Source organism: Ovis canadensis, chromosome 3 (genome assembly GCF_042477335.2).
Source record: "Ovis canadensis isolate MfBH-ARS-UI-01 breed Bighorn chromosome 3, ARS-UI_OviCan_v2, whole genome shotgun sequence".
NCBI classification, from domain to species: Eukaryota; Metazoa; Chordata; class Mammalia; order Artiodactyla; family Bovidae; genus Ovis; species Ovis canadensis.
Window position 1 is genome coordinate 222,845,273 of NC_091247.1, and position 22,075 is coordinate 222,867,347.

The 22,075-nt window shown below is 42.9% G+C and overlaps 1 protein-coding gene across 1 annotated transcript in view; it reads right to left on the reverse strand.

The window, feature by feature from the left end:
• Nucleotides 1-14,483: 14,483 nt before the first annotated feature.
• The window catches only part of ENTHD1 (ENTH domain containing 1), an 81,612-nt gene continuing 74,020 nt past the window's right edge, over nt 14,484-22,075 (reverse strand). The window contains exon 6 of the mRNA XM_069579573.1: nt 14,484-15,091. Coding sequence (XP_069435674.1) covers nt 14,484-15,091 — 608 coding nt within the window. The remainder of the gene's footprint in view (nt 15,092-22,075) is intronic.

Sequence of the window (22,075 nt, forward strand, 5' to 3'; positions counted from 1 at the left end):
TCCTGGGTGCGCAGGCTCCTGGGAACAAGGCAATTGATTTCTGTACAGCAGACACAAAGGCCCACACAACATGGGACCTGGAGAGACACGGTGACAGTTAATCATTGCCAGGCCCGGCGTTGGATCTGTGTTCATTTCAAAGAAGGCAGCCCACCAGCTGGCTGGGTACCCCTTAGTGGATTCTTAAAACCCAGACACTGAAAAATGGTTCTCCTTGCCAACTAATTGAAACACAAGTTCAGCTTGAGAAGCACATATTTGTTGCAGAATTGGTTATATAATAACGTCAGGTCACCACCCAAATCCAAGGACTGTGTAAGGTATGTGGGAAACATGGAGATGGAAGAAGAGAGCTAACACTGATTGAGCATCTACTATGTACAAGGCATCTTGTAGACATGTTTTCATTTAATTCTCACATTAGCCAGGTGAGATGAGTGCTAATAACTCACGATATGCAGTGAAACATCTACTTCCGCTTTATTGACTACACCAAAGCCTTTGACTGTGTGGATCACAACAAACTGGAAAATTCTTAAAGAGATGGGAATACCAGACCACCTGACCTGCCTCCTGAGAAATCTGTACACAAGTCAAGAAGGAACAGTTAGAACTGGACATGGAACAACAGACTGGTTCCAAATTGGGAAAGGAGCATGCTTATTTAACTTATATGCAGAATGCATATCACGTGAAATGCCAGGCTGGATGAAGCACAAGCTGGAATCAAGATTGCTCAGAGAAATATCAATAACCTCAGATATGCAGATGACAACACCCTTATGGTAGAAAAGGAAGAACTAAAGAGCCTCTTGATGAAAGTGAAAGAGGAGAGTGAAAAAGTTGGCTTAAAACTCAACATTCAGAAAACTAAGATTGTGGCATCCAGTCCCATCACTTCATGGCAAATAGATGGGGAAAAAATGGAAACAGTGAGAGACTTAATTTTGGGGGGCTCCAAAATCACTGCAGATGATGACTGCAGCCATGAAATTAAAAGACGTTTGCTCCTTGGAAGAAAAGCTATGACCAACCCAGACAGCATACTAAAAAGCAGAGACATTACTTTGCCAACAAAGGTCCATCTAGTCAAAGCTATGGTTTTTCCAGTAGTCATGTATGTATATGAGAGTTGGACTATAAAGAAAGATGAGCACAGAATTGATGCTTTTGAACTGTGGTGTTGGAGAAGACTCTTAGGAGTTCCTTGGACTGCGAGGATATCCTAAAGGTCAATCCTAAAGGAATCAGTCCTGAACATTCATTGGAAGGACTGATGTTGAAGCTGAAACTCCAATACTTTGGCCACCTGATGCGAAGAACTGACTCATTAGAATAGACTCTGATGCTAGGAAAGATTGAAGGCGGGATGAGAAGGGGACAACAGAGGGTGAGATGGTTGGATGGCATCACCCACTTGATGGACATGAGCTTGAGTAAGCTCCAGGAGATAGTGAAGGACAGGGAAGCCTGGCGTGCTGCAGTCCATGGGGTCGCAAAGAGTCGAACATGACTGAGCAACTGAACTGAACTGGGCAGGTGAAGGAGCAGAGGCTCAGGAAGCTTGAGTAGCAGGCCCAGGGCTACAGGGCTCAGAACAGGCAGAGCCTGGACTCAAATTCTTGCAGTCTGATGCCCCAAACTGTGATTCTCACGTTGCTACCTCCGTGACCCTGTGTGGCCTCTGAATGGCTGAAAGGGAACACAAGGAGGGCTGGGCTCTAGTTACACTGCATTCTCTTGGAAGCAGGACTGAATTGAGGCAGGTGAGCCTTCAGATCACACCTTGATCTCAGACTCCTGGCTTTCAGAATTGTGAGATGATAAATTACTTTTAAAAATTTAATTAATTAATTTGACTGTACCAGGTCTTAGTTGCAGCAGACTCTTCATTGTAGCGTGTGAACTCTTGTGGTCTGTGGGTTTTACTTCCCTGACCAGGGATGAAACATGGCCCCCGGCATTTGGAGCAGTCTTAGCCGCCGGATCGCCAGTGTGTGTTCAGTTGTGTCTGATTCTTTGCGACCCCATGGACTGTAGCCTGCCAGACTCCTCTGTCCGTGGGATTCTCTGGGCAAGAATACTGGAGTGGGTTGCCATGCCCTTCTCAAGGGGATCTTCCCAACCCGGGGATCGAACCTAGGTCTCCTGAATTGCCGGCAGATTCTTTACCACAGCGCCGCCTGGGAAGCCCCCAGATCACCAGGAAAGTCCCTAAATTACTGTTATTTTAAGCTACCAAGCATGTGGCCAAGCAGCCCCAGGACACTAATACAGGGATGACAATGCTGGATCAGCTTCTCCTCTCTGTGGGAGCACTGAGTTCGGGCCCCAGCTTGAACAGGGCACTTCCTCAGTGAAACCATCTCAACCCCATTGGAGGCCTGTGGTTACACCATTACACCCACTGGAAGTCCTCACCCCATCCCAAGGGTGCTGTGGTGAAGACATCGCTATCACATTTCCCATCACATTTCCCAAGGGGCAGGTGAATGCTCCAGGTAGATTAGAGGGTTGGTTGCAGGGCAGAGGGGTCTGCACAGGCCAGCTGCCGACACAGAAGACAGAAATCACAGAAAGACACACACTCATTCCCAACCCTGTCCCACCCCCTAGATTATTTTTAAAATTCTTTAAAATTCAGAATTTTAATAATCAACTGCTTGTTAATATCCAAGCACCTCTATTTACTGTATTTTTCCATGCGGTAATAGTGATGAGCTGAAAAGCTGGTGAATATGGCTATGTTCTCATGCTAAACAGCAGAGCCAAGCCTCAGCAGATTAGTCATTGAAATTCACCCCTTTAAAGATTGTCATTTGGGTGTCGAGGCAGAATCCGAGTGGATAATCATTGCTAGCTCACCGCCCCCCACCCCCCGCCCAGCTCATCTCAAGAATGTGAGGTGTTCTGGTCTTTGTGTAATATTGTTTCCAGTAACTCTGGCTTTTAGGGGAAGAAGCGGCGATTAATGAGCCAAATGAAAACACTAATTTCCATATATTAGAGATGATGAAATATGCTAATGGCTTAAACAAAGCTAATCTAATATAAAAGACAATTTTAAGGGCAGAGGCTCCATACTGAGTTTTTGGCAGCTGATTAGAATGCTGACGCGTGGCTGTGCCGAAGAGTGGCTGGAGGCGGCACAGCTCATGGGACAGGATGCCTCCAGCATCGGAACCTGGGGGAGGCGTCCTGCTGGCTGCTCAGCGCTGTGTGACCTTGAGCCACTGAGTCAGCCTCTCTGAGGCCCCAATCCCTCATCTGTCTCGCTCTCTAAAGAGTCAAGAGACTAAAGCGTTAGTCACTCAGTCGTGTCCGAGTCTTTGTGACCCCATGTACTGTGGCCTGCTGAGCTCCTCTGTGCGTGGAATCCTTCAGGCAAGAATACCAGAGTGGGTGGCCATTCTCTTCTTCAGGGGATCATATCGACCCAGGGACTAAAGACAGATGTGTTTAAGTGCTTTGCAAATGGTAAGGCGCCCCACAAATGTTAGGAAGCCCAAGGCCAAGGAGATTTGAATAGACTGAGCAGTGAAAACCTTCTGAGATGAATACCCGGTAAGCACAGCGATCTCGTGTTGTTTTTCCTCCTGCAGCTTCCTAAGATGCTTTAAAAGGAAATCTAGGACTTCCCTGGTAGTACAGTGATTAAGAATCCTCCTGCCAATGCAGGGGACATGGATTAGATCTCTGGTCCAGGAAGATCTCACCTGGGGGTGGCTAAGCCCGTGCGCCACAACTATGGAGTCTGTCTAGAGCCCAGGAGCCACAGCTTCTGAAGCCCGTGTGCCTAGAGCCCGTGCTCTGCAAGAAGAGAAGCCGCTGCAGTGAGACGCCCGAGCATCACAACTAGAGAGTAGCCCCTGCTCACTGCAACTAGAGAAAGCCTGCATGTAGCAACGAAGACACGGTGCAGCCAAAAATAAATAAATATAGTGTTGCGTTGTGTTTTTTTTACAAAGGAAATCTACAGGCTTCAGGATGAGGCTTGTTGGTCTCCCCCAACCTACACGGCAGGTAGAGGAGCGGCTGGACCTTTCGTTCCTAAGTTGCTCGCCATTACTGTCCCCGCTGGGAACCACAGCTGGTGAAGGCACCTCCCCTTCAGTACAGCAGTGGCGATTAGAGGCCACCGTGGCAGGACCACACTCAGCAGTGGTTCTCAGCAACAAGGGACTACGCTGGCTGGGACCTGTCCAGCCACAGACAAGATGGTCCCCAGGGCTGGGCTTGCACAGGATTGAGCTTCTGGAAGACAGCCAGCCCAATCCCCACGGCAACTTTGGGGGAGAAGGCGGGAAAGCTGTCCTTTCCATGGGCTTTCAGGGCCTCCACAGGCCCTGCTTATTTGGGGGCGCGTATGTAGGTACTGAAAGGTGGTGGCATCTTCTGGAAGGGCCCTTGTCTCGGGAACGTAGGAAGTTTTGGCTTTGGGCTTCCTGTGTCCTCTCTCACGGTCCCCACGAGGTGGGCGTGTGACTGCCAGTGCTGTCTTGCTCCCACTGGGGCCAGGCCCTGCCTCCCCGCCTCCCGTCACAGACTGACCTCCCTCCCCTACGACTGCCTCTTTCAGGCTCAAATCAGCTTTTCCATTAAGTCCCTTCCGGTCTCTTGTCCAAAGGCTCTGCAGCCGCCAGCTGACAGTGTCCACCGCGGGTCTGTATCGACCGCCATCTGCCATATGAGAGGGACGGGGCGCTGTGCCCGCTGGGCCCCTGCATCCCTGGAGTCTGTGTTTGTTTGCCTCTTTCTTGCTGGTTCTCTTTATCTTTGGAATTTGTGCTTTTCAAGCTGTGTGTTTATTCTCACCTTTGGCTTAATCTAACGTGTTACTGTTTCTGGCTCAGTCCTTTCTCTGTTTTTGGTTTTTATGGGGGTGGGGGCGGGTGGAGGAAATACAGGTGGAACAGACTGTTTGAGGGTTAATAGAAGCAGCTCCCCAGGACTCTTACACAGCGAGTATGGACATAAAGCAATATCACACCATTAGCCCGGAGATAATGAAACCAACCACCAAGGGTCACTATGGAGAAAGTGTTCCCCATTAAAAAATGAAGTATGAGCATATTATTGTATATGAAACTGAAGTCAGAACTGATTTTTCTTTAGCCTGTGTTGGCTATTTCTGGGTTGCTCTCTGTGGTTTTCAATTGCACATTATATGCTCCAGAGGCAGAGATCCATTAAAGAAATGAAAATTCTCAGACTTCCCTGGTGGTCAGTGGTTAAGACTCCATGCTTCCATTGCAGGGGCGTGGGTTCAGTTCCTGGTCAGGGAACTAAGATCCCACATGCCATGTGGCTCAGCCAAAAAAAAAAAAAAAAAACCAGGGAGAAATGAAAATTCTCTGCTGCTAGGGTGAACCAGTGAAAGCAGTCCCCAATTAAAATCCTGTGTGTGTAGCCACATGACATTTCCCAGCTTTAATTATGTGGAAAAAAGAAAATGGGACAGTCTCTTCACCTCCAAACCAGCTCTTATGATATTCTAGCTTTCTCCAGCTTCTGCTAATTTGGGTCTAGACATGAAGGAGGGCAGGGAATGGCTGGGGAGTGTGTGTGGAGGCAGATAGCACTTCAGAAAAGGGATACCAACAAAAGAAAGATCCAAAAGGTCTAGGGTGGATGCTTCAGCCAGGCGGCTCTAGAAGTTGGGGGCGACCAACTAGACGGCAGTGTTTGAGGGAGACAGCTGCTGTGGAGGCAGGAGCCCCAGCTCCTCCCCAAACCTGGGGCAGACAGGCTAGCCCCGCCCATCTTCCTCATTTGTCATCCCAGTCAGGGGCACCGACACCCACCTTGTGACCCTCACCCTGAACTGTGAGGCACTGAAGCCAGTGATTATAAGCACAACCTCCACACCCGGACGGACCAGGATTCCTGGCCTGGCTTTGACCCTTACAACTATCTGTGTGACCCTGAACAAGCAAACTCAGCTTTTCTCAGCCTCTGTTTTCTCATATGAAACGTGGCAATACCTTCCTGTTATGGTTGTTGAGAAAATTAAAACGTGCTTAGAACATAGCAGTCAATGAATGTCAACTATTCTTATTGTTGATGTCGATACACACACACACACACATCCCAGAACTCTGGATCTCATCCTGATTCATTTCTTATTTTGCATCTCCCAGTTTTAAGCCATCATCAAGTCCTAGAACTATTGCATTTTGCGTTGGTGTTCTTCAGTGTTAAGAACGGTGCAGCAACCCTACTGGGACAAGTTCTCAACTGCCGCACAACTGAACACACACATTGTGATCTTTTATAATGGAATTTTACTGTTTGAATAGCTTTGAATGCCCGAAGCCATCATTCTGCAATAATTACCGTATCTTTAAGAACTTTTTGCATCATCCGTGAGAAAACAGAATTTGAAATTACCAAACACAATCATCTTCAGAACCTAGCTTCTCCTGAGCCAAATGACTCTTTTCTGAGCCTGCCTGCTGATAAAAGGTGGCAATATATTCTAGCATAACAATAATATGGTTGGCCTCCCCAAACGACTTGGTGTTCTGCAAGAAATAAAAATCTCTCAATTCCACGTAACTAACCCTGCCCTCTTTTAAAAATCACATCTCAGAATCCATTCTATTAAAAATAAAGTGAAACTTAGAAAAACAATCCCCAGGATGCTGAGTACATAACTGTTTGCCAAGTTGTTCTCTATTCCCTTTCTCTGTAAAATGAAGACATGGGAAAGAAGGGACTCCCTGAGCAACCAGGAACAAGCCACTGTCACAGCAAACTCATTTGGTGGGAAGATGAGTTACCAAGGCCTCCAAGCCCCACTCCCCGACTCTTAAAGATTTTTCTTTGATGTGGACCATTTTTTAAAAAGTCTTTATCAAATTTGTTATAATATTGCTTCTGCTTTATGCTTTGGTTTTTTGGCTTCAAGGCATGTAGGATCTTAGCTCCCCGACTAGGGATTGAACTTGCGCTCCCTGAATTGGAAGGTAAAGTCTTAACCACTGGATTGCCAGGGAAGTCCCATCCAAAACCCCCTTTTAAAGCCTATTTTTATCACTTGGTGAGTGGATTTTGGAAACCCTTTAACTCTCACATTTCTGTGATGGTTTATTTTCAATATGATACATTTCCTTGTCACTTGGTCCTTTTCTGTTAGTCTATAAATGTTACCTGTATGTGCGTGTGTGTGCTGGGTCATGTCCAACTCTTCATGACCCCCACCAGGCTCCTCTGTTCGTGGAATTTTCCAGGCAAGAATACTGGACTGGATTGCCATTTCCTTCTCCAGGGGATCTTCCCCACCCAGGAATCAAACCTTCGTCTTTTGCATCTCCTGCATTAGCAGGCTGGTTCTTTACAAGCTGAGCTACCTGGGAAGCCCTGAACGTTACCTCTCATCACCTACTGTAGATGCATAAAAGGAAACTAAAGTGCTCACATTTTTTAAAAATTCCTATTTAACATTTACTTATTATTTTTAAAATTTATTTAATTGGAGGCTAGTTACTTTACAATATTGTAGTGGTTTTTGCCATACATTGGCATGAATCAGCCATGGGTATACGTATGTTCCCCATCCTGAACCCTCCTCCCACCTCCCTCCCCATCCCATCCCTCAGTGTCATCCCAGTGCACCAGCCCTGAGCACCCTGTCTCATGCATCAAACCTATACTGGCAATCTGCTTCACATATGATAATATGCATGTTTCAGTGCTAGTCCCTCAAATCGTCCCACCCTCGCCTTCTCCCACAGAGTCCAAAAGTGTGTTCTTTACATCTGTGTTTCTTTTGCTATCTCACATATAGGGTCGTCGTGACCATCTATCTAAATTCCATATATATGTGTTAATATACTGTATTGGTGTTTTTCTTTCTGACTTACTTCACTCTGTATAATAGGCTCCAGTTTCATCCACCTCATTATAATTGATTCAAATGCATTCTTTTTAATAGCTGAGTAATATTCCATTGTGTATATGTACCATAGCTGTCTTATCCATTCGTCTGCTGATGGACATGTAGGTTGCTTCCATGTACTATTGTAAACAGTGCTGTGATGAACATTGGGGTACACATTTCTCTTTCAATTCTGGTTTCCTCGGTGTATATACCCAGCAGTGGGATTGCTGGGTCATATGGCAGTTCTATTTCCAGTTTTTTAAGAAATCTCCACACTGTTCTCCATAGTGGCTGTACTAGTTTGCATTCCCACCAACAGTGTAAGAGGGTTCCCTTTTCTCCGCATCCTCTCCAGCATTTATTGCTTGTAGACTTTTTGACATTTTTGACCCACCAGTTTGTAATCCTATGCTCAGACTCTTGTTCTGGCTCCCAGCTTTTGCACATGCTGTTCTCTCTGCCTAGGAAATTTTCTCTACCCTAACTCCCTTTGCTTGACTAAATTCTGCTTATCCTTTAGGATTCAGTTTGGATTTTATTTCCTCTGGGAGGCGTTCCTTGACCCCAGATTGGAGCTGGTTGTGGTTCTTTACCAGGCTCTCCACACCATCCTTTGCCTCCCAGATTCACAGGACTTACACATTACACTCTAATTACCCATCGATCTGTCTGTGACTGCACCAAACCGTGCCTCTGAAGACAAGACTGCATCCACTGTGTTCACCACTGCATCTCCAACATCTAGGAAACTGCCTACTTATAAAAGGTGCTTAATAAACATTTAAAGAATGAACACATGAGTAATTTGACAGTAAGTAAACTATAAAATATTTTTATAATTGTCTTATAATAAGATCCTCAAGTTCCAAGTAAAATGCTTAAGAGAATAACATCTAATGAAGTATTTTTAATCTGAGATAATTACAAAGTCAATCAGAACATACCCACTCCTAATTTAAGCCAAGTTTGTTCTATTCATTTAATGGAGTTGGCTAAATAGAAACTGAAATAAGTGCTTGTTAATTATACTGATTAACAAATGGTTGAATTAAAATATATGAGCTATGTAAAACCTAGTTAAAATCTGAAGTTACTATGTGCATGTAATAAGTGCATAGTAAGTAAGTTAGTTTCTCAAGAGGATAGTTTTCGTTCCCTCAGTTATTTGTGGGGTTTCTCTGAGTAAATTTCAAGATGTCGGATATAGCGCTTTTCAGTGATGGGGGTGGGGAGGAAAGAATGCTGTATCTCCGGAAGCTTTTTATTCTTAACTCTTGGCAATGTACCACTAAGAAATTTTATAGCTGTTGCAAAAAAGAGATATTCCATCTTTCTATCCCTTAAGAATCCATTGGTGGATTTTCCCAAATGATGAAGAAAGCCAATAGAAGGTGTCTTATGATTTCATACTTATTTTATGCTCTGCTTTATTTCAGAAAGAAGTTTTATTTGCCCAACATGTCATTACTGGCATTTATTTCAATAATCCTGGAACTTATATTTCAGTTCAAAAGTTATTTCCTTAAAGAATTCTTTCACCAATCAAATCCTATGTATTATTTCCCAGAACTATTAGCCTCTCACATTTTAAAAAACAACTTGATTAATCTGTCCAAGTTCTCCAGAATTCTAGAACTCAAGCTGTCGTAAACAGAAGTTATGTCTGATTTTGTTCAGCACTGCATCCTCAGGGCCTGGTATAGAGTCTTATGGCGTTGAAAAAGATAGAGACCTGATAGATAAATGATTGCAGAAGCCACTTTTCCCTAAGGGCATGTGTTGAGTTCAACAAATTCCACTTTTCATTTTGGTGCCCTTGAAAGGTGATGAGAACAAATTACTTCACATAAGGTGGGGTATTAAACAAGAGATACTCCTTATGGTGAAGTGGAACCAAATGGCTATGCATTGAGAATGAAGTTGAAATGAACGATCTCTTATGAGGAATTTAAGTTTGAGATTAACCTGATTGTTCTAGAAGACTTCAAGCAATTGCCATGATTTACCTAACCACTATGAATATTCATTGGAAGGACTGATGCTGAAGCTGAAGCTCCAATACTTTGGCCACCTGATTAGAAGAACTGACTCATTTGAAAAAGACCCTGATGCTAGGAAAGATTGAAGGTGGGAGGAGAAGGGGACAACAGCGGATGAGACGGTTGGATGGCATCACTGACTCAATCGATGTGAGTTTGAGTGAACTCTGGGAGTTGGTGATGGACAGGGAGGCCTGGCGTGCTGCAGTCCATGGGGTCGCAAAGAGTTGGACATGACTGAGAGACTGAACTGAAATTATATCTCATTTTTAAAAATTTGTGGATTTCAGTTATGCAAAGGAAAATTAATAGCCTTATGCATGTATTAGACCATTCTTAATAGTTTGCTAACAAGAATACTCTTTAGTTTACTTATTATTCTTACCAGTAAGAATTTTATACTAGTTTACTTACCATTTCTACTAACAAAGATATGCTTGACACTATCTGTAAGAAACAGAGGTCTGTGAAAAACAATATAGCCAATTTTACAAGAACCAAGTCAGTCAGTCAGTCAGTTCAGTCGCTCAGTCATGTCCGACTCTTTGCGACCCCATGAACTGCAGCATGCCAGGCCTCCCTGTCCAACACCAACTGCCAGAGATCACTCAAACTCATGTCCATCAAGTCAGTGTTGCCATCCAGCCATCTCATCCTCTGTCGTCCCCTTCTCCTCCTGCCCCCGATCCCTCCCAGCATCAGAGTCTTTTCCAATGAGTCAACTCTTCGCATGAGGTGGCCAAAGTACTGGAATTTCAGCTTTAGCATCATTCCTTCCAAAGAACAGCTAGGACTGATCTCCTTCAGAATGGACTGGTTGGATATCCTTGCAGTCCAAGGGACTCTCAAGAGTCTTCTCCAACACCACAGTTCAAAAGCATCAATTCTTCAGCACTTAGCTTTCTTCACAGTCCAACTCTCACATCCATACATGACCACTGGAAAAACCATAGCCTTGACTAGATGGACCTTTGTTGGAAAAGTAATGTCTCTGCTTTTTAATATGCTCTCTAGGTTGGTCATAACTTTCCTTCCAAGGAGTAAGTGTCTTTTAATTTCATGGCTGCAATCACCATCTGCAGTGATTTTGGAGCCCCCCCCAAAATAAAGTCTGACACTGTTTCCACTGTTTCCCCATCTACTTCCCATGAAGTGATGGGACCAGATGCCATGATCTTCGTTTTCTGAATGTTGAGCTTTAAGCCAACTTTTTCACTCTCCTCTTTCACTTTCATCAAGAGGCTTTTTAGTTCCTCTTCACTTTCTGCCATAAGGGTGGTGTCATCTGCATATCTGAGGTTATTGATATTTCTCCTTTTCATTATATGGGACTGGAATGCCAAAGTAGGAAGTCAAGAAACACCTGGGGTAACAGGCAAATTTGGCCTTGGAATACAAGAACCAAGTAGAATTATAGAAATGGAAAATACAGTAGCTGAATTAAAAACTAAATGAAGATTTAACAACAAATTATATATAGCTGAAGATAGAATTCGTTAACTTGAAGGTAAGTTGGGAAATAACCACCCTGATTCATGCAATAAGTATGCTGAAATATTCTGCTGTGAAGTGTCACGATATCTGAAATTTATTTTCAAATAGCTCAGCAAAATGTGTGTGGTTATCTATATAATGTGCATATAGACATAGATGTGTTTAGCAAGAGAGGGAGGTAAGGCAAATATAGCAACATGTTAACAACTGGTGAATCTGAATAAAGGCTATATGGATGTGCAGTGTACACCTGTACAACGAACATTTCTATAAACTCTTCTAAAATTACAAATAAAACTGGTAAAACAGTAGCACTTAAATAGCACAAAAATATGAAGAACAAAGAATTAAGTCTTTAAAAAAAGAAATAGAAGCCTTCTTGGGGGGAAATAATGAGCTTATTGAAAAACATGAAGAGAACATCTATATGGACAGAGGTTTTAGAGATATACCATGTTCATGGATTGAAAGATTAAATTTGTAAAAATTTCTCCAAATTGATTAATAGAGTTAATGCAACTTTATTCAAAATTGAATAGGGCTTTGGCAAGAACTTGACAAGATGCTTCTGTAATATATATAGAAAAGGGCCAAGAAGAGAAAACTCTTTTGGATTCCAAATGCCACAGACAGTATTGTTTTGTTCCTACCTCAGTGGTGCCTCTTTCTCAAATTCCTTCCTTAGTTTCCCAACTTCTTCCTGATCTTATGTTAGAATGCCCCAGGGCTCAGGCCTTCAACTTCTTTCCTCTATCACACTGACTCCTTTGGTTAATTTCATCTAGTCTCATAACTTTAAATAAAAATCATTTACTAGCCTCCATTTCAATCTAGATCTCTCTCAGACTCACTCTTCTATCCAACTGTTTACTTGATATCTCTACTTGGTTATCTAATAGACATCTGAAATTTTAAAAAATGGATGCCTTAAATTAAAAAAAATTAATTCAGTTCAGTCGCTCAGTCATGTCCGACTCTTTGCGACCCCATGGATTGCAGCATGCCAGGCTTCCTTGTCCATCACCAACTCCCGGAGTTTACTCAAACTCATGTCCATTGAGTCGGTGATGCCATCCAACCATCTCATCCTCTGTCATCCCCTTCTCCTCTTGCCCTCAATCTTTCCCAGCATCAGGGTCTTTTCAAGTGAATCAGCTCTTCGTATCAGGTGGCCAAAGTGTTGGAGTTTCAGCTTCAACATCAGTCCTTTCAATGAATATTCAGGATTGATTTCCTTTAGGATTAACAGCTTTGATCTCTTTGCTGCCCAAGGGACTCTCAAGAGTCTTCTCCAACACCACAGTTCAAAAGCATCAGTTCTTCAGTGCTCAGGTTTCTTTACAGTCCAACTCTCACAACCATACATGACTACTGGAAAAACCATAGCCTTGACTAGCTGCTGCTGCTAAGTCACTTCAGTCGTGTCTGACTCTGTGCAACCCCATAGACGGCAGCCCACCAGGCTCCCCCGTCCCTGGGATTCTCCAGGCAAGAACACTAGAGTGGGTTGCCATTTCCTTCTCCAATGCATGAAAGTGAAAAGGGAAAGTGAAGTCGCTCAGTTGTGTCCGACTCTTAGTGACCCCATGGACTGCAGCCTACCAGGCTCCTCCGTCCATGGGATTTTCCACACAAGAGTACTGCAGTGGGGTGCCATCGCCTTCTCCAAGCCTTGACTAGATGGACCTGTATTTTTTGGCCACGCCACACAGAGTGTGGGATCTTAGTTCCCTGATCAGAGAGTGAACCCATCCATGCCCTCTGTAGTGGAAGGGCAGAGTCTGAACAACTGGATCGCCAGGGAAGTCCCTAAATTTTTTTCTATCTGCAACCTTCCTCATCTTAGTTGATGGCAACTTCATCTTGAATTTTAGTTGCTCAGTCCAATACCTTTGGGTTCATCCTTGACTCTTCTCTTTCAGATATTTTATCCAACTCATCAGCAAATCCCTAAATGAATCACTTCTTATTTACCTTTACTGTGCTGACCCTGGCTTGAGCCATATCCAGCTCTTATCTGGATAACTTCAACAGCCTTCTGACTGGCTTATTTCCTCACCCCATGTACCTGCACCAACAGTGTCCTCTAGTTCTTAACCCAGTGTGCATGATGAGAATCAGTTTTGATTTGGGACCAGCACCCAGAGCATTAGAATACTTTTTAAAATGTCTCATAATTCTTCAAAATTATCAGAGATTATTTTAGCCTTTGGTTAGTAATTGTTGAGACTGACCAGTGGGTAAATGGAGCCCTTTACATTGTTCTTTCAAATAAATATGAAACAAAACAAAAGCTTCTCTGGTGATTCCAAACTGCAGCAGGATTGAGAATCACTGGTCTGTAATCCCCAAACCAGATCATTTCCCCCATAAATAATTGAGACAGTTCTATTTACAAAGCTGTCTTAAAGAATTAAAACAGATACATAAAAGACTAAAAACACCAAATTTATTTTCCAAAGTACAGAAAAAGGTACACATTTAAATTTACTTTGCATATTCCTTAACAACAACAGAAACAACAAAACCCCACCTGTTTCATGCCCTACTTATCTCAACTTAACTCTCAACCAACTGTGGCATCCACAAGAAGGGAAAGATTTTTGGCCCTTTTTTGCAGAACCTGAAAGGTGACATGAAGAGATGTGAAACATATACCCCAGACTCAATTCTCCTAAGACAAGGCAAAGGCTCGTTAACAATGAAGCTCCATACTGATGGAAAATGAGAGGCTTCCTACTGCCAATTTACCCAGGAACTCTGGAATAGTCATCTGCTGTCTGAAGTATTACCACAACTTTCACTACTGCTCCATGTTATTTAGAGGTAAAGTACAGAGCATGGAGGAATGAAATTCTCTTCAGTTTCAAATGAACTAATATTTAAACCTGAAAATATCAAAGGTGATTCTTTTTCTCTTTAAAAAATAAACCACCCAGATGAATTTATTGGTTTGATACATACTTGTTTAATAAACCTGACAAAGAAAAATCAACTATCACTCTATTTTTGCACAGTAATGAGAATCTATAAAATGTTTTGCGTTCTATCAACAAGAGCTACTGAGATCATTCGACTTGATCGGAGCCCGCCTCAGAACACTGGGGGAACTGCAGAGACCTGCTTACGTGGGGACTGGGCCCGCTCATGCTCACCAGACGGCTGCTGATGACGTTGAGCTCCCGTATCACCATGCTCAGGTCTTCGTGCAGTGTGACTATGGCAGTTTTCACCTCCCCTAGAAGAACGTTAGTGGAATTGTCTGCTTCAGGCTCCCTGGACAGGCCTTTGGTTGCCTGAGAACTAGAACAGGACACTGAGGTGAAATGGTCTACATTCTGAGTGGAAAACGCTACCCAGTCACTGCTAGAAATTGAACTCGTCTTCTCTTTGGCAGAACCAGAGTCGTCTGGAAGAATTTCCAGGAGGCTGAGTTGGTCATTTGCTTTTTCATCGGGGAACAATGGACTCCTAGGAGCAAAAGGGTGACGGATCCTGGCTGTCTTATCTGTATTTTTAACAGAGGCAGAAGAAGACTGTTGACGGGACAAAGTCCAAAAGGAAGGTCCGGCCCGAACTGGAGGTAAGGGATGAACAGACTTCTCTGGAGAGGCTGAATCAGGGGATGACACAGATAAAGTAGAAAAGGAGAATGTTCCCTCAGAGGCAGTTGAAACTAAAATGTATAAATGAAAGACAAGGATTAGGCAACATACAAATAAGAGTAATAGCTTAAACAATTTTACAATGTCAAATTCTACCTGGTCTCAGCATAAACTACTTAGAATTTTATATGTTAAAGAGTCACAGTAGGCCCCAATAAAACCAAAGCAGGAAATAGAGAAAATCTAAAGATGTATGATACATCAATAATACCATAGAAAGGGAATTTAAATAGAAATATCAATATTCATCTTGACTCTCAAACTTTGCCTAATATATTTTTACACTACACTTACCAGAGAGCAGAAAAGTAGAATATTACACCCTCTTCTACTCACTGCCAGAATTTTAAGTTGACATTTAAAGCAGAAAGTCTAAGAAACCTGTAACTTAGATTCCTTCTCTTTGTTTTTAACAGAAAATATTATGGCAAAATGAACAACCAACTACAAGTACCTCAGAGTTACAAAACTAATCTTTTTCTCTCAATAGTCAAATATAGTCAAGGCTGAGTCCAACCCATCCAAGATCCAGGACACTTTAGCACTTGTATACAATTTTTTTTTTCCACCAAGAAACTACAAATAAAATGGATTCTAAGTCTATTTTCCATAAAATTAAAGATTTGATAATGTTTTTAACTTCCCTTCAGGCAAAAATCATATTAAATCTCTTCTTTCACACTTTATTCTAAATCATTATTTCCCAAACCATTATGGAGAACACTGTGTCCCTTAAGATGTAAAAAGATGTTTTGTGAGAACTGGGTTTCAAAGTCAAATAAGATTGGCCAATTGCACACTGTGCCTCCCATTAGGAGATTAGCAATATCCGTTAGCATATTAAAGGTTCTGAGAAACTGACAGTACAGTTGACCCTTGAACAACACGGGGGTTGGGGTGCTGGCCCGCCCCACATTCAAAGACCTCCACATAACTTTACAGTTGGCCCACCATATCTGCAGTTCCAAATCTGCAGACTCAATCAACTGCAGATTGTATAGTACTGTACTATGTATTTACTGGAAAAAAATCGCGTATAAGTGGACTCATGAAGTTTGAACCCATGTATTTAAGGGCCACCTGTAATTTATTCAAGTGTTTTTCAAACTTTATCAGACATAGATCATTTTCTTGTCTCCTTGGAATCTCTATTTTTATTCATTTATGCCTTAGGTGGGCTTCCCAGATGGCTCAGTGGTAATCTGCCTGCCAACGCAGGAGCCGTGGGTTCAATCCCTGGGTTGGGAAATGGGATACTCCAGTATTCTTGCCTGGAAAATTCCATGGACACAGAGTCTGGTGGCTACAGTCCATGGGGTTGCAGAGAGTCAGACACGACTGATGTGACTGAACACGCATGCCTTAAAAGGTGATACAAGTTGTCAAATTCTAGTGCCAAAGTCTTTGAAATTAACTTTGAACTTACTACTCAAAAAAAATTTTTTTTAATTGGCAATTCCCTGGCAGCCCAGTGATTAAGACTCTGTGCTTCCAGTGCAAGCGGGCACGGGTTTGACCCCTGCTCTGGGAACTAAGATCCCACATGTCATGAGGCATGGCCAAAAACTAAAAATAAATAAAATAACAGTGAGAATAATTTGAGAATAAAATAATTAAAAATACAAAACTTATTCACTATAAGTCATAGAAGAGGGAGATTAATGCTTACCACTTAGCACACAAGACTTATCTTTCTTTCTTATTTATTTTACATATTCATGTCATTCTAAACGAAATTGGACCTCTTGTCTAAAAATGTGGCCAGGGCAGACAGCTTCTATTTTTGTCTTCAAAGCCACCTGGTGCCTAGCTCCAGTTCTCAGGAAAGAATTCCAATCACAAAACTTTAAGGGGGCGAAATGAGTATCCTCAGCTGGTCCAGCAGCAGGACACAAAAAGGAAAGTAGGAACTTCATTAACAAACGGTCAAGACAGGACAAGCACACCCAAGAATCCAGGCCAGGCTCACCCAACACTCTATCCTTGGGTTAGAAAGAGGGTATGTGGCAACCGCCCTGCCAGTGACGGAAGCCTCTATACGCGCGTGTCCCGAGCCACTCCGCAACCCTCTGGGCTGCACCCACCGCTGTCACTGGACACGTCTCTAGGCCGCCCTTCTATTTTCCGTCAATATATCCTGGATCCTTGTCTTTCTTGGTCTATTCTCAGGCTAGAGTAACACGTTCTCCAGTGGCTAGCATCTCACTTCAGAGACCCTCCATGTACCTTCTCCAGAAAACACATCTCTAGACTTCTGCCAGAGGTTGTGAGAGTTGGTTGAATATTCAGGGCAACTATGAGGCAAAGGCATCTCAGAGAAGCAAAGAAACTTTCCCAAGATCACAAGGCTCAAAAGGGGTAGAGATGAGACTCAAATTCAAGTCTCTGATGTTAAAGCATCTAATCTAATCTAAACTCTACATCCACACCATTCTAGTATATTATAATTATTTTTACTCTATTAGATAATTATGTTAAATTCTAGATATAAAGTTGAGAAGGCAGGCAACCAAGATGGTGAGGGATGTAGAAGGGTTGATGGATATTCAAATCTTTACCCCAAATCAGATAGGAAGACAGAGGGTTGCTGTGGCTATATTTAGTTTTTTGAAAACAGTCAGAAAATCTTAGTAATATTTATCTTCCATTTCTCATATTGTGTACAAGTTGGAACTGCAGTTAGCAGGAGAAAGTAACAGGAAAAGAGATTTCAGTCCAGTTGAAAAATGAAAACGTTTAAATAGTTGTGGTTTCCCACACATGACATGCACTGCTTTGGGAAGCGGTGAGGTTCTTAACACTTAGGGAGCTCATGCACAGCCTGAGCGACCATTTGGCAGGAACATTTCAGGCAAGATCAAGGCATCAGCTGACAGAACTATATATCCTTGGTGAGATTCTAAGATTCTAGGACCCAAACCACATATGTTACAGTACTAAGAAACTATTCTAGAAATAGTTCACTCTGGTCAGAAAGAATGATTTCATAAGGAAGATTTAAGAAGGCCAGGAGGAAAACAATATTTCAGTCAAATGTTAGTATAATGTTATCTTACATATTTAAAGATCTCTGGTTCCTCTGCCTGTTCTAAACCCTGCTTGTACATCTGGAAGTTCTCGATTCAAGTACTGTTGAAGCCTAGCTTGAAGGATTTTGAGCATAACCTTACTAGCATGGGAAGTGAGCACAAGAGTCTGGTAGTTTGAACATTCTTTAGCATTGCCCTTCTTTGGAATTGAGATGATAGAGATTTTCTTTTCTTGGGCTCCAAAATCACTGTGAATGGTGACTGCAGCCATGAAATTAGAAGACACTTCCTTTTTGGAAGGAAGGCTATGACAAACCTAGACAGAGTATGAAAAAGCAGAGACATCACTTTGCCAACAAAGGTTCACATAGTCAAAGCTGTGGTCTCTCCAGTAGCCATGTATGGATGTGAGAGCTAGATCATAAAGAAGGCTGAATGCTAAAGCTTTTGAATTGTGATTTGGAGAAAACTCTTGAGAGTCCCTTGGGCAGCATGGAGATCAAACCAGTCAATCCTAAGGGTAATCAACCCTGAATACTCATTGGAAGGGCTGATGCTGAAGCTCCAATATTTTGGCCGCCTGATGTGAAGAGCTGACTTATTGGAAAAGACCCTGATGCTGGGAAAGATTGAGGGCAGGAGGAGAAGAGGGCAGCAGAGGATGAGATGGTTGGATGGCATCACCGACGTGATGGACATGAACTTGGGTGAATTCTAGGAGACAGTGAGGGACAGGAAGGCCTGGCGTGCTGCAGTCCATGGGGTTGCAAAAAGTTGGACACGACTTAGCAACTGAACAACAACAAATATATTTAAAGATAACACAGTTATGGTAGGCACACACGTGTGACATGATGAATACCTGGCTTCAGTTTTATGCTGAAACTGAAAGTTGCTCAGTCGCGTCTTACTCTTGGGACCCCATGAACGGTATATCCCATGTATACAATCCATGGAATTCTCCAGGCCAAAATACTGGAGTGGGTAGCCTTTCCCTTCTCCAGGGCATCTTCCCAACCCAGGGATAGAACCTAGGTCTCCCACACTGCTGCTGCTGCTGAGTCGCTTCAGTCGTGTCCGACTCTGTGCGACCCCATAGATGGCAGCCCAACAGGCTCCCCCATCCCTGGGATTCTCCAGGCAAGAACACTGGAGTGGGTTGCCATTTCCTTCTCCAATGCATGAAAGTGAAAAGTGAAAGTAAAGTCGCTCAGTCATGTCTGACTCTTAGCGACCCCATGGACTGCAGCCTACCAGGCTCCTCCGTCCATGGGATTTTCCAGGCAAGAGTACTGGAGTGGGTGCCATTGCTTCCTACACTGCAGGCAGATTCTTTACCAGCTGAGCCACCAGGGAAGCCCACAGTTTAATGCCAGTGTTTCTTAAAGTGTGGTTCCTGAACCAGCAGCAGCATCACCTGGGAATTTGTTAAAATGAAGTTCTAGGGCCCCACCGCAGAGCAGCTGAATCGGACACTGGGGGTTGGGGCTCAGAAAACTGGGTTTGAACAAGCCTGCAGGTGTTTCTGCTATGTGCTCTGGTCAGAGAATCACTGCTTTTTGCTGTATGCCCACCTTTCTCCTGCTGTGTAGCTACAACTGCTGAGTAAACAGCTTCTCCCTGTTTATAGTTCTGCAGCTTTGATTCGTAGGCTGCTTGATGCTTTTGCTCATAAGAACCCACTTCATCTCTAATTGCTGCACGCCAATTTACTTTTGTTTCCAAACACACTGCAGCTGTACCAGCCACTGCACACTGCGCCTCAGGGCGCATCTCCCTCCCCGTTTAGTGACCCTTCTCCGGCTTACTGCGGTGGTGGTTAACAAGCATCCTCTTCATACAGTCGACCCCCCAGAGCTGAAATGCAGCAAGTATTGCAAATCAGCTGCAGCAAATAGCTGGATTTAAAAGTCTCATTGTGTGATACAGTCATGCTAATGACTGCCAGACTCGCTTGAAGATAGCACTGACAAGATTTTTCCAAATGCTAATGTGTTCTCTCTAATTTTTTATGCTCACAAATAACGCTGGATCTGTTAATTAGGGTCACAAAGAGTCGGACACAATTGAAGCGACTTAGCACGCACACACTGTTAATTATTATACTACAATTTTAAACTTAAAAAGCATTTGGAAGTACTGGATTGGAAAAAATAAGATAACAAATACACTTCTGGAAATATTTAAAATTATCTTTAGCAGTAAATGTAAATTTTTCTGCTAGCAGCTGGTCTTCGGTAAACAGTTCACTGTACAAGAGAGGGATTTTTTTCTTTTTCTCATTCTCCAATTCATCTCTTTCAGTTTTCCTCACTAATACAGAATGGCTGTCAAGTTACCTACACACAGGAATTATACTATCCTGATTTTGTTCTATGGCTAAAAAATGAAACATTTACAAAATTCTTTGTAATAGAATTATTCATAACTGCCAAAAAGTGGAAACAATCCAAACGTCTGTGAACTGATTAGCATAAAGAAAATGTGTTTATCTATACATTGGAATATTATCCAGCCATAAAAGGGAATCACATACTGATTTATGCTACATTGTGGATAAACCTTGAAAACATGATGCTCAGCGAAAGAAATAAATCACAAAAGGCCTCGTGTTGCATGACTCCATCCCATGAAATGTCCAGAAAAGGTAAATCCATAGAGACAGAAAGTAGACAGTGGCTACCAGGGCCTGGGATAAAGAGGGCAGAGAGTGGCTGCTTGTGTGTACAGGACTTTTGAGGGTAGTGGGAATGCTCTGGCATTAGTAGTGATGACTGTACAACTCTGAGAATACACTGAAAAACCACTACGCTGTCCGTTTTCAAAGGGTGCATTTTATGGTATAGGAATTAGATCTCAATTTTTTAAAGCTGCCATATTTGAAATTTTATTTTTAGTATCATTATTATAAATAAGCTACATAAAAGAACCAGATTTAGGAGTAACATGGGCCTAGAGAGAAATGCTAGTAAGTCTGCCCCTTATTATAAGTAGTTATAAATCACTTATGCCGGGTTTTTATTGGGAAAATTGGATTATTGTATTAAAGATGAGTTTTCTCACTTGCTTATGAAGTATAAATGTGGTTCATTAAATTAAAATCAAATTGGTGCATCTTTCTGTCTGCACAAGAGCAGGCAGGAGCTGCACAGCTGGAAGGGTTGTTGGGGCCCTGTCTAGGGGTCAGGGAGCACCCTGGCTGTGACCTCCCTGGAGGGTGATAAGCCTCCCTCGCCCATCAACGCTCTACTCCACACGGTGCTTATGGACCACCCTGACCACTAGCTCACCAGAGTTAGCTGGGATGGTCTGTAGAACTGCTTTCTATCATTTCCCCCATTGCTTCAGGGACTCTGTTAATTGTTCTAACTCCAAAGGCTTTTATAGGCAAAAAGAAAAAGGCATTGTAAATGGGTCTTCAGTGTATGCGTCACTTTAGTTTCTTTTCCTAGCAAAGGTGAACTGAAAAACCGCTACAAAGAACAACTACTGCTGAAATCCAGAGTAGAAAACAAAATGGGACCAAATGAGACAGAAAGGAGGAAGCCAGTGAGGATGGTCACCGCTATCTCAACAAGACAAAGCACAGATAATTTTTTCCTCCCCAAAATTAGAAAGTAAAATCCAGTGCATCTAACACCCTCACCCTGACTGTGGCTGATGAGACTATAAGGAAAGCTGCCTGCCACCAAACTGGCTTCTAAGTATGTGCTAGCTCCTTCTTCCTTTTTAGTGTGCGTGATAAACTAACGACCTAAAACAACGGTTTGAGCTTCAGACAAATAAGCAGAGGAGCAGAAGGAATGGGCTGTTCTCAGAACAGAGGTATTGAGCATCAAAATGTCAAAGGAGGTTGCTGCAGCAAATTCATTCCTCTCATTCAGTAAAGATATTAAAGTGTATTAGCTGGCTGCCTTAGACAGTCTCCCTGGTATTTGAGAACCGCTAAAATATGCAAGGATTTTT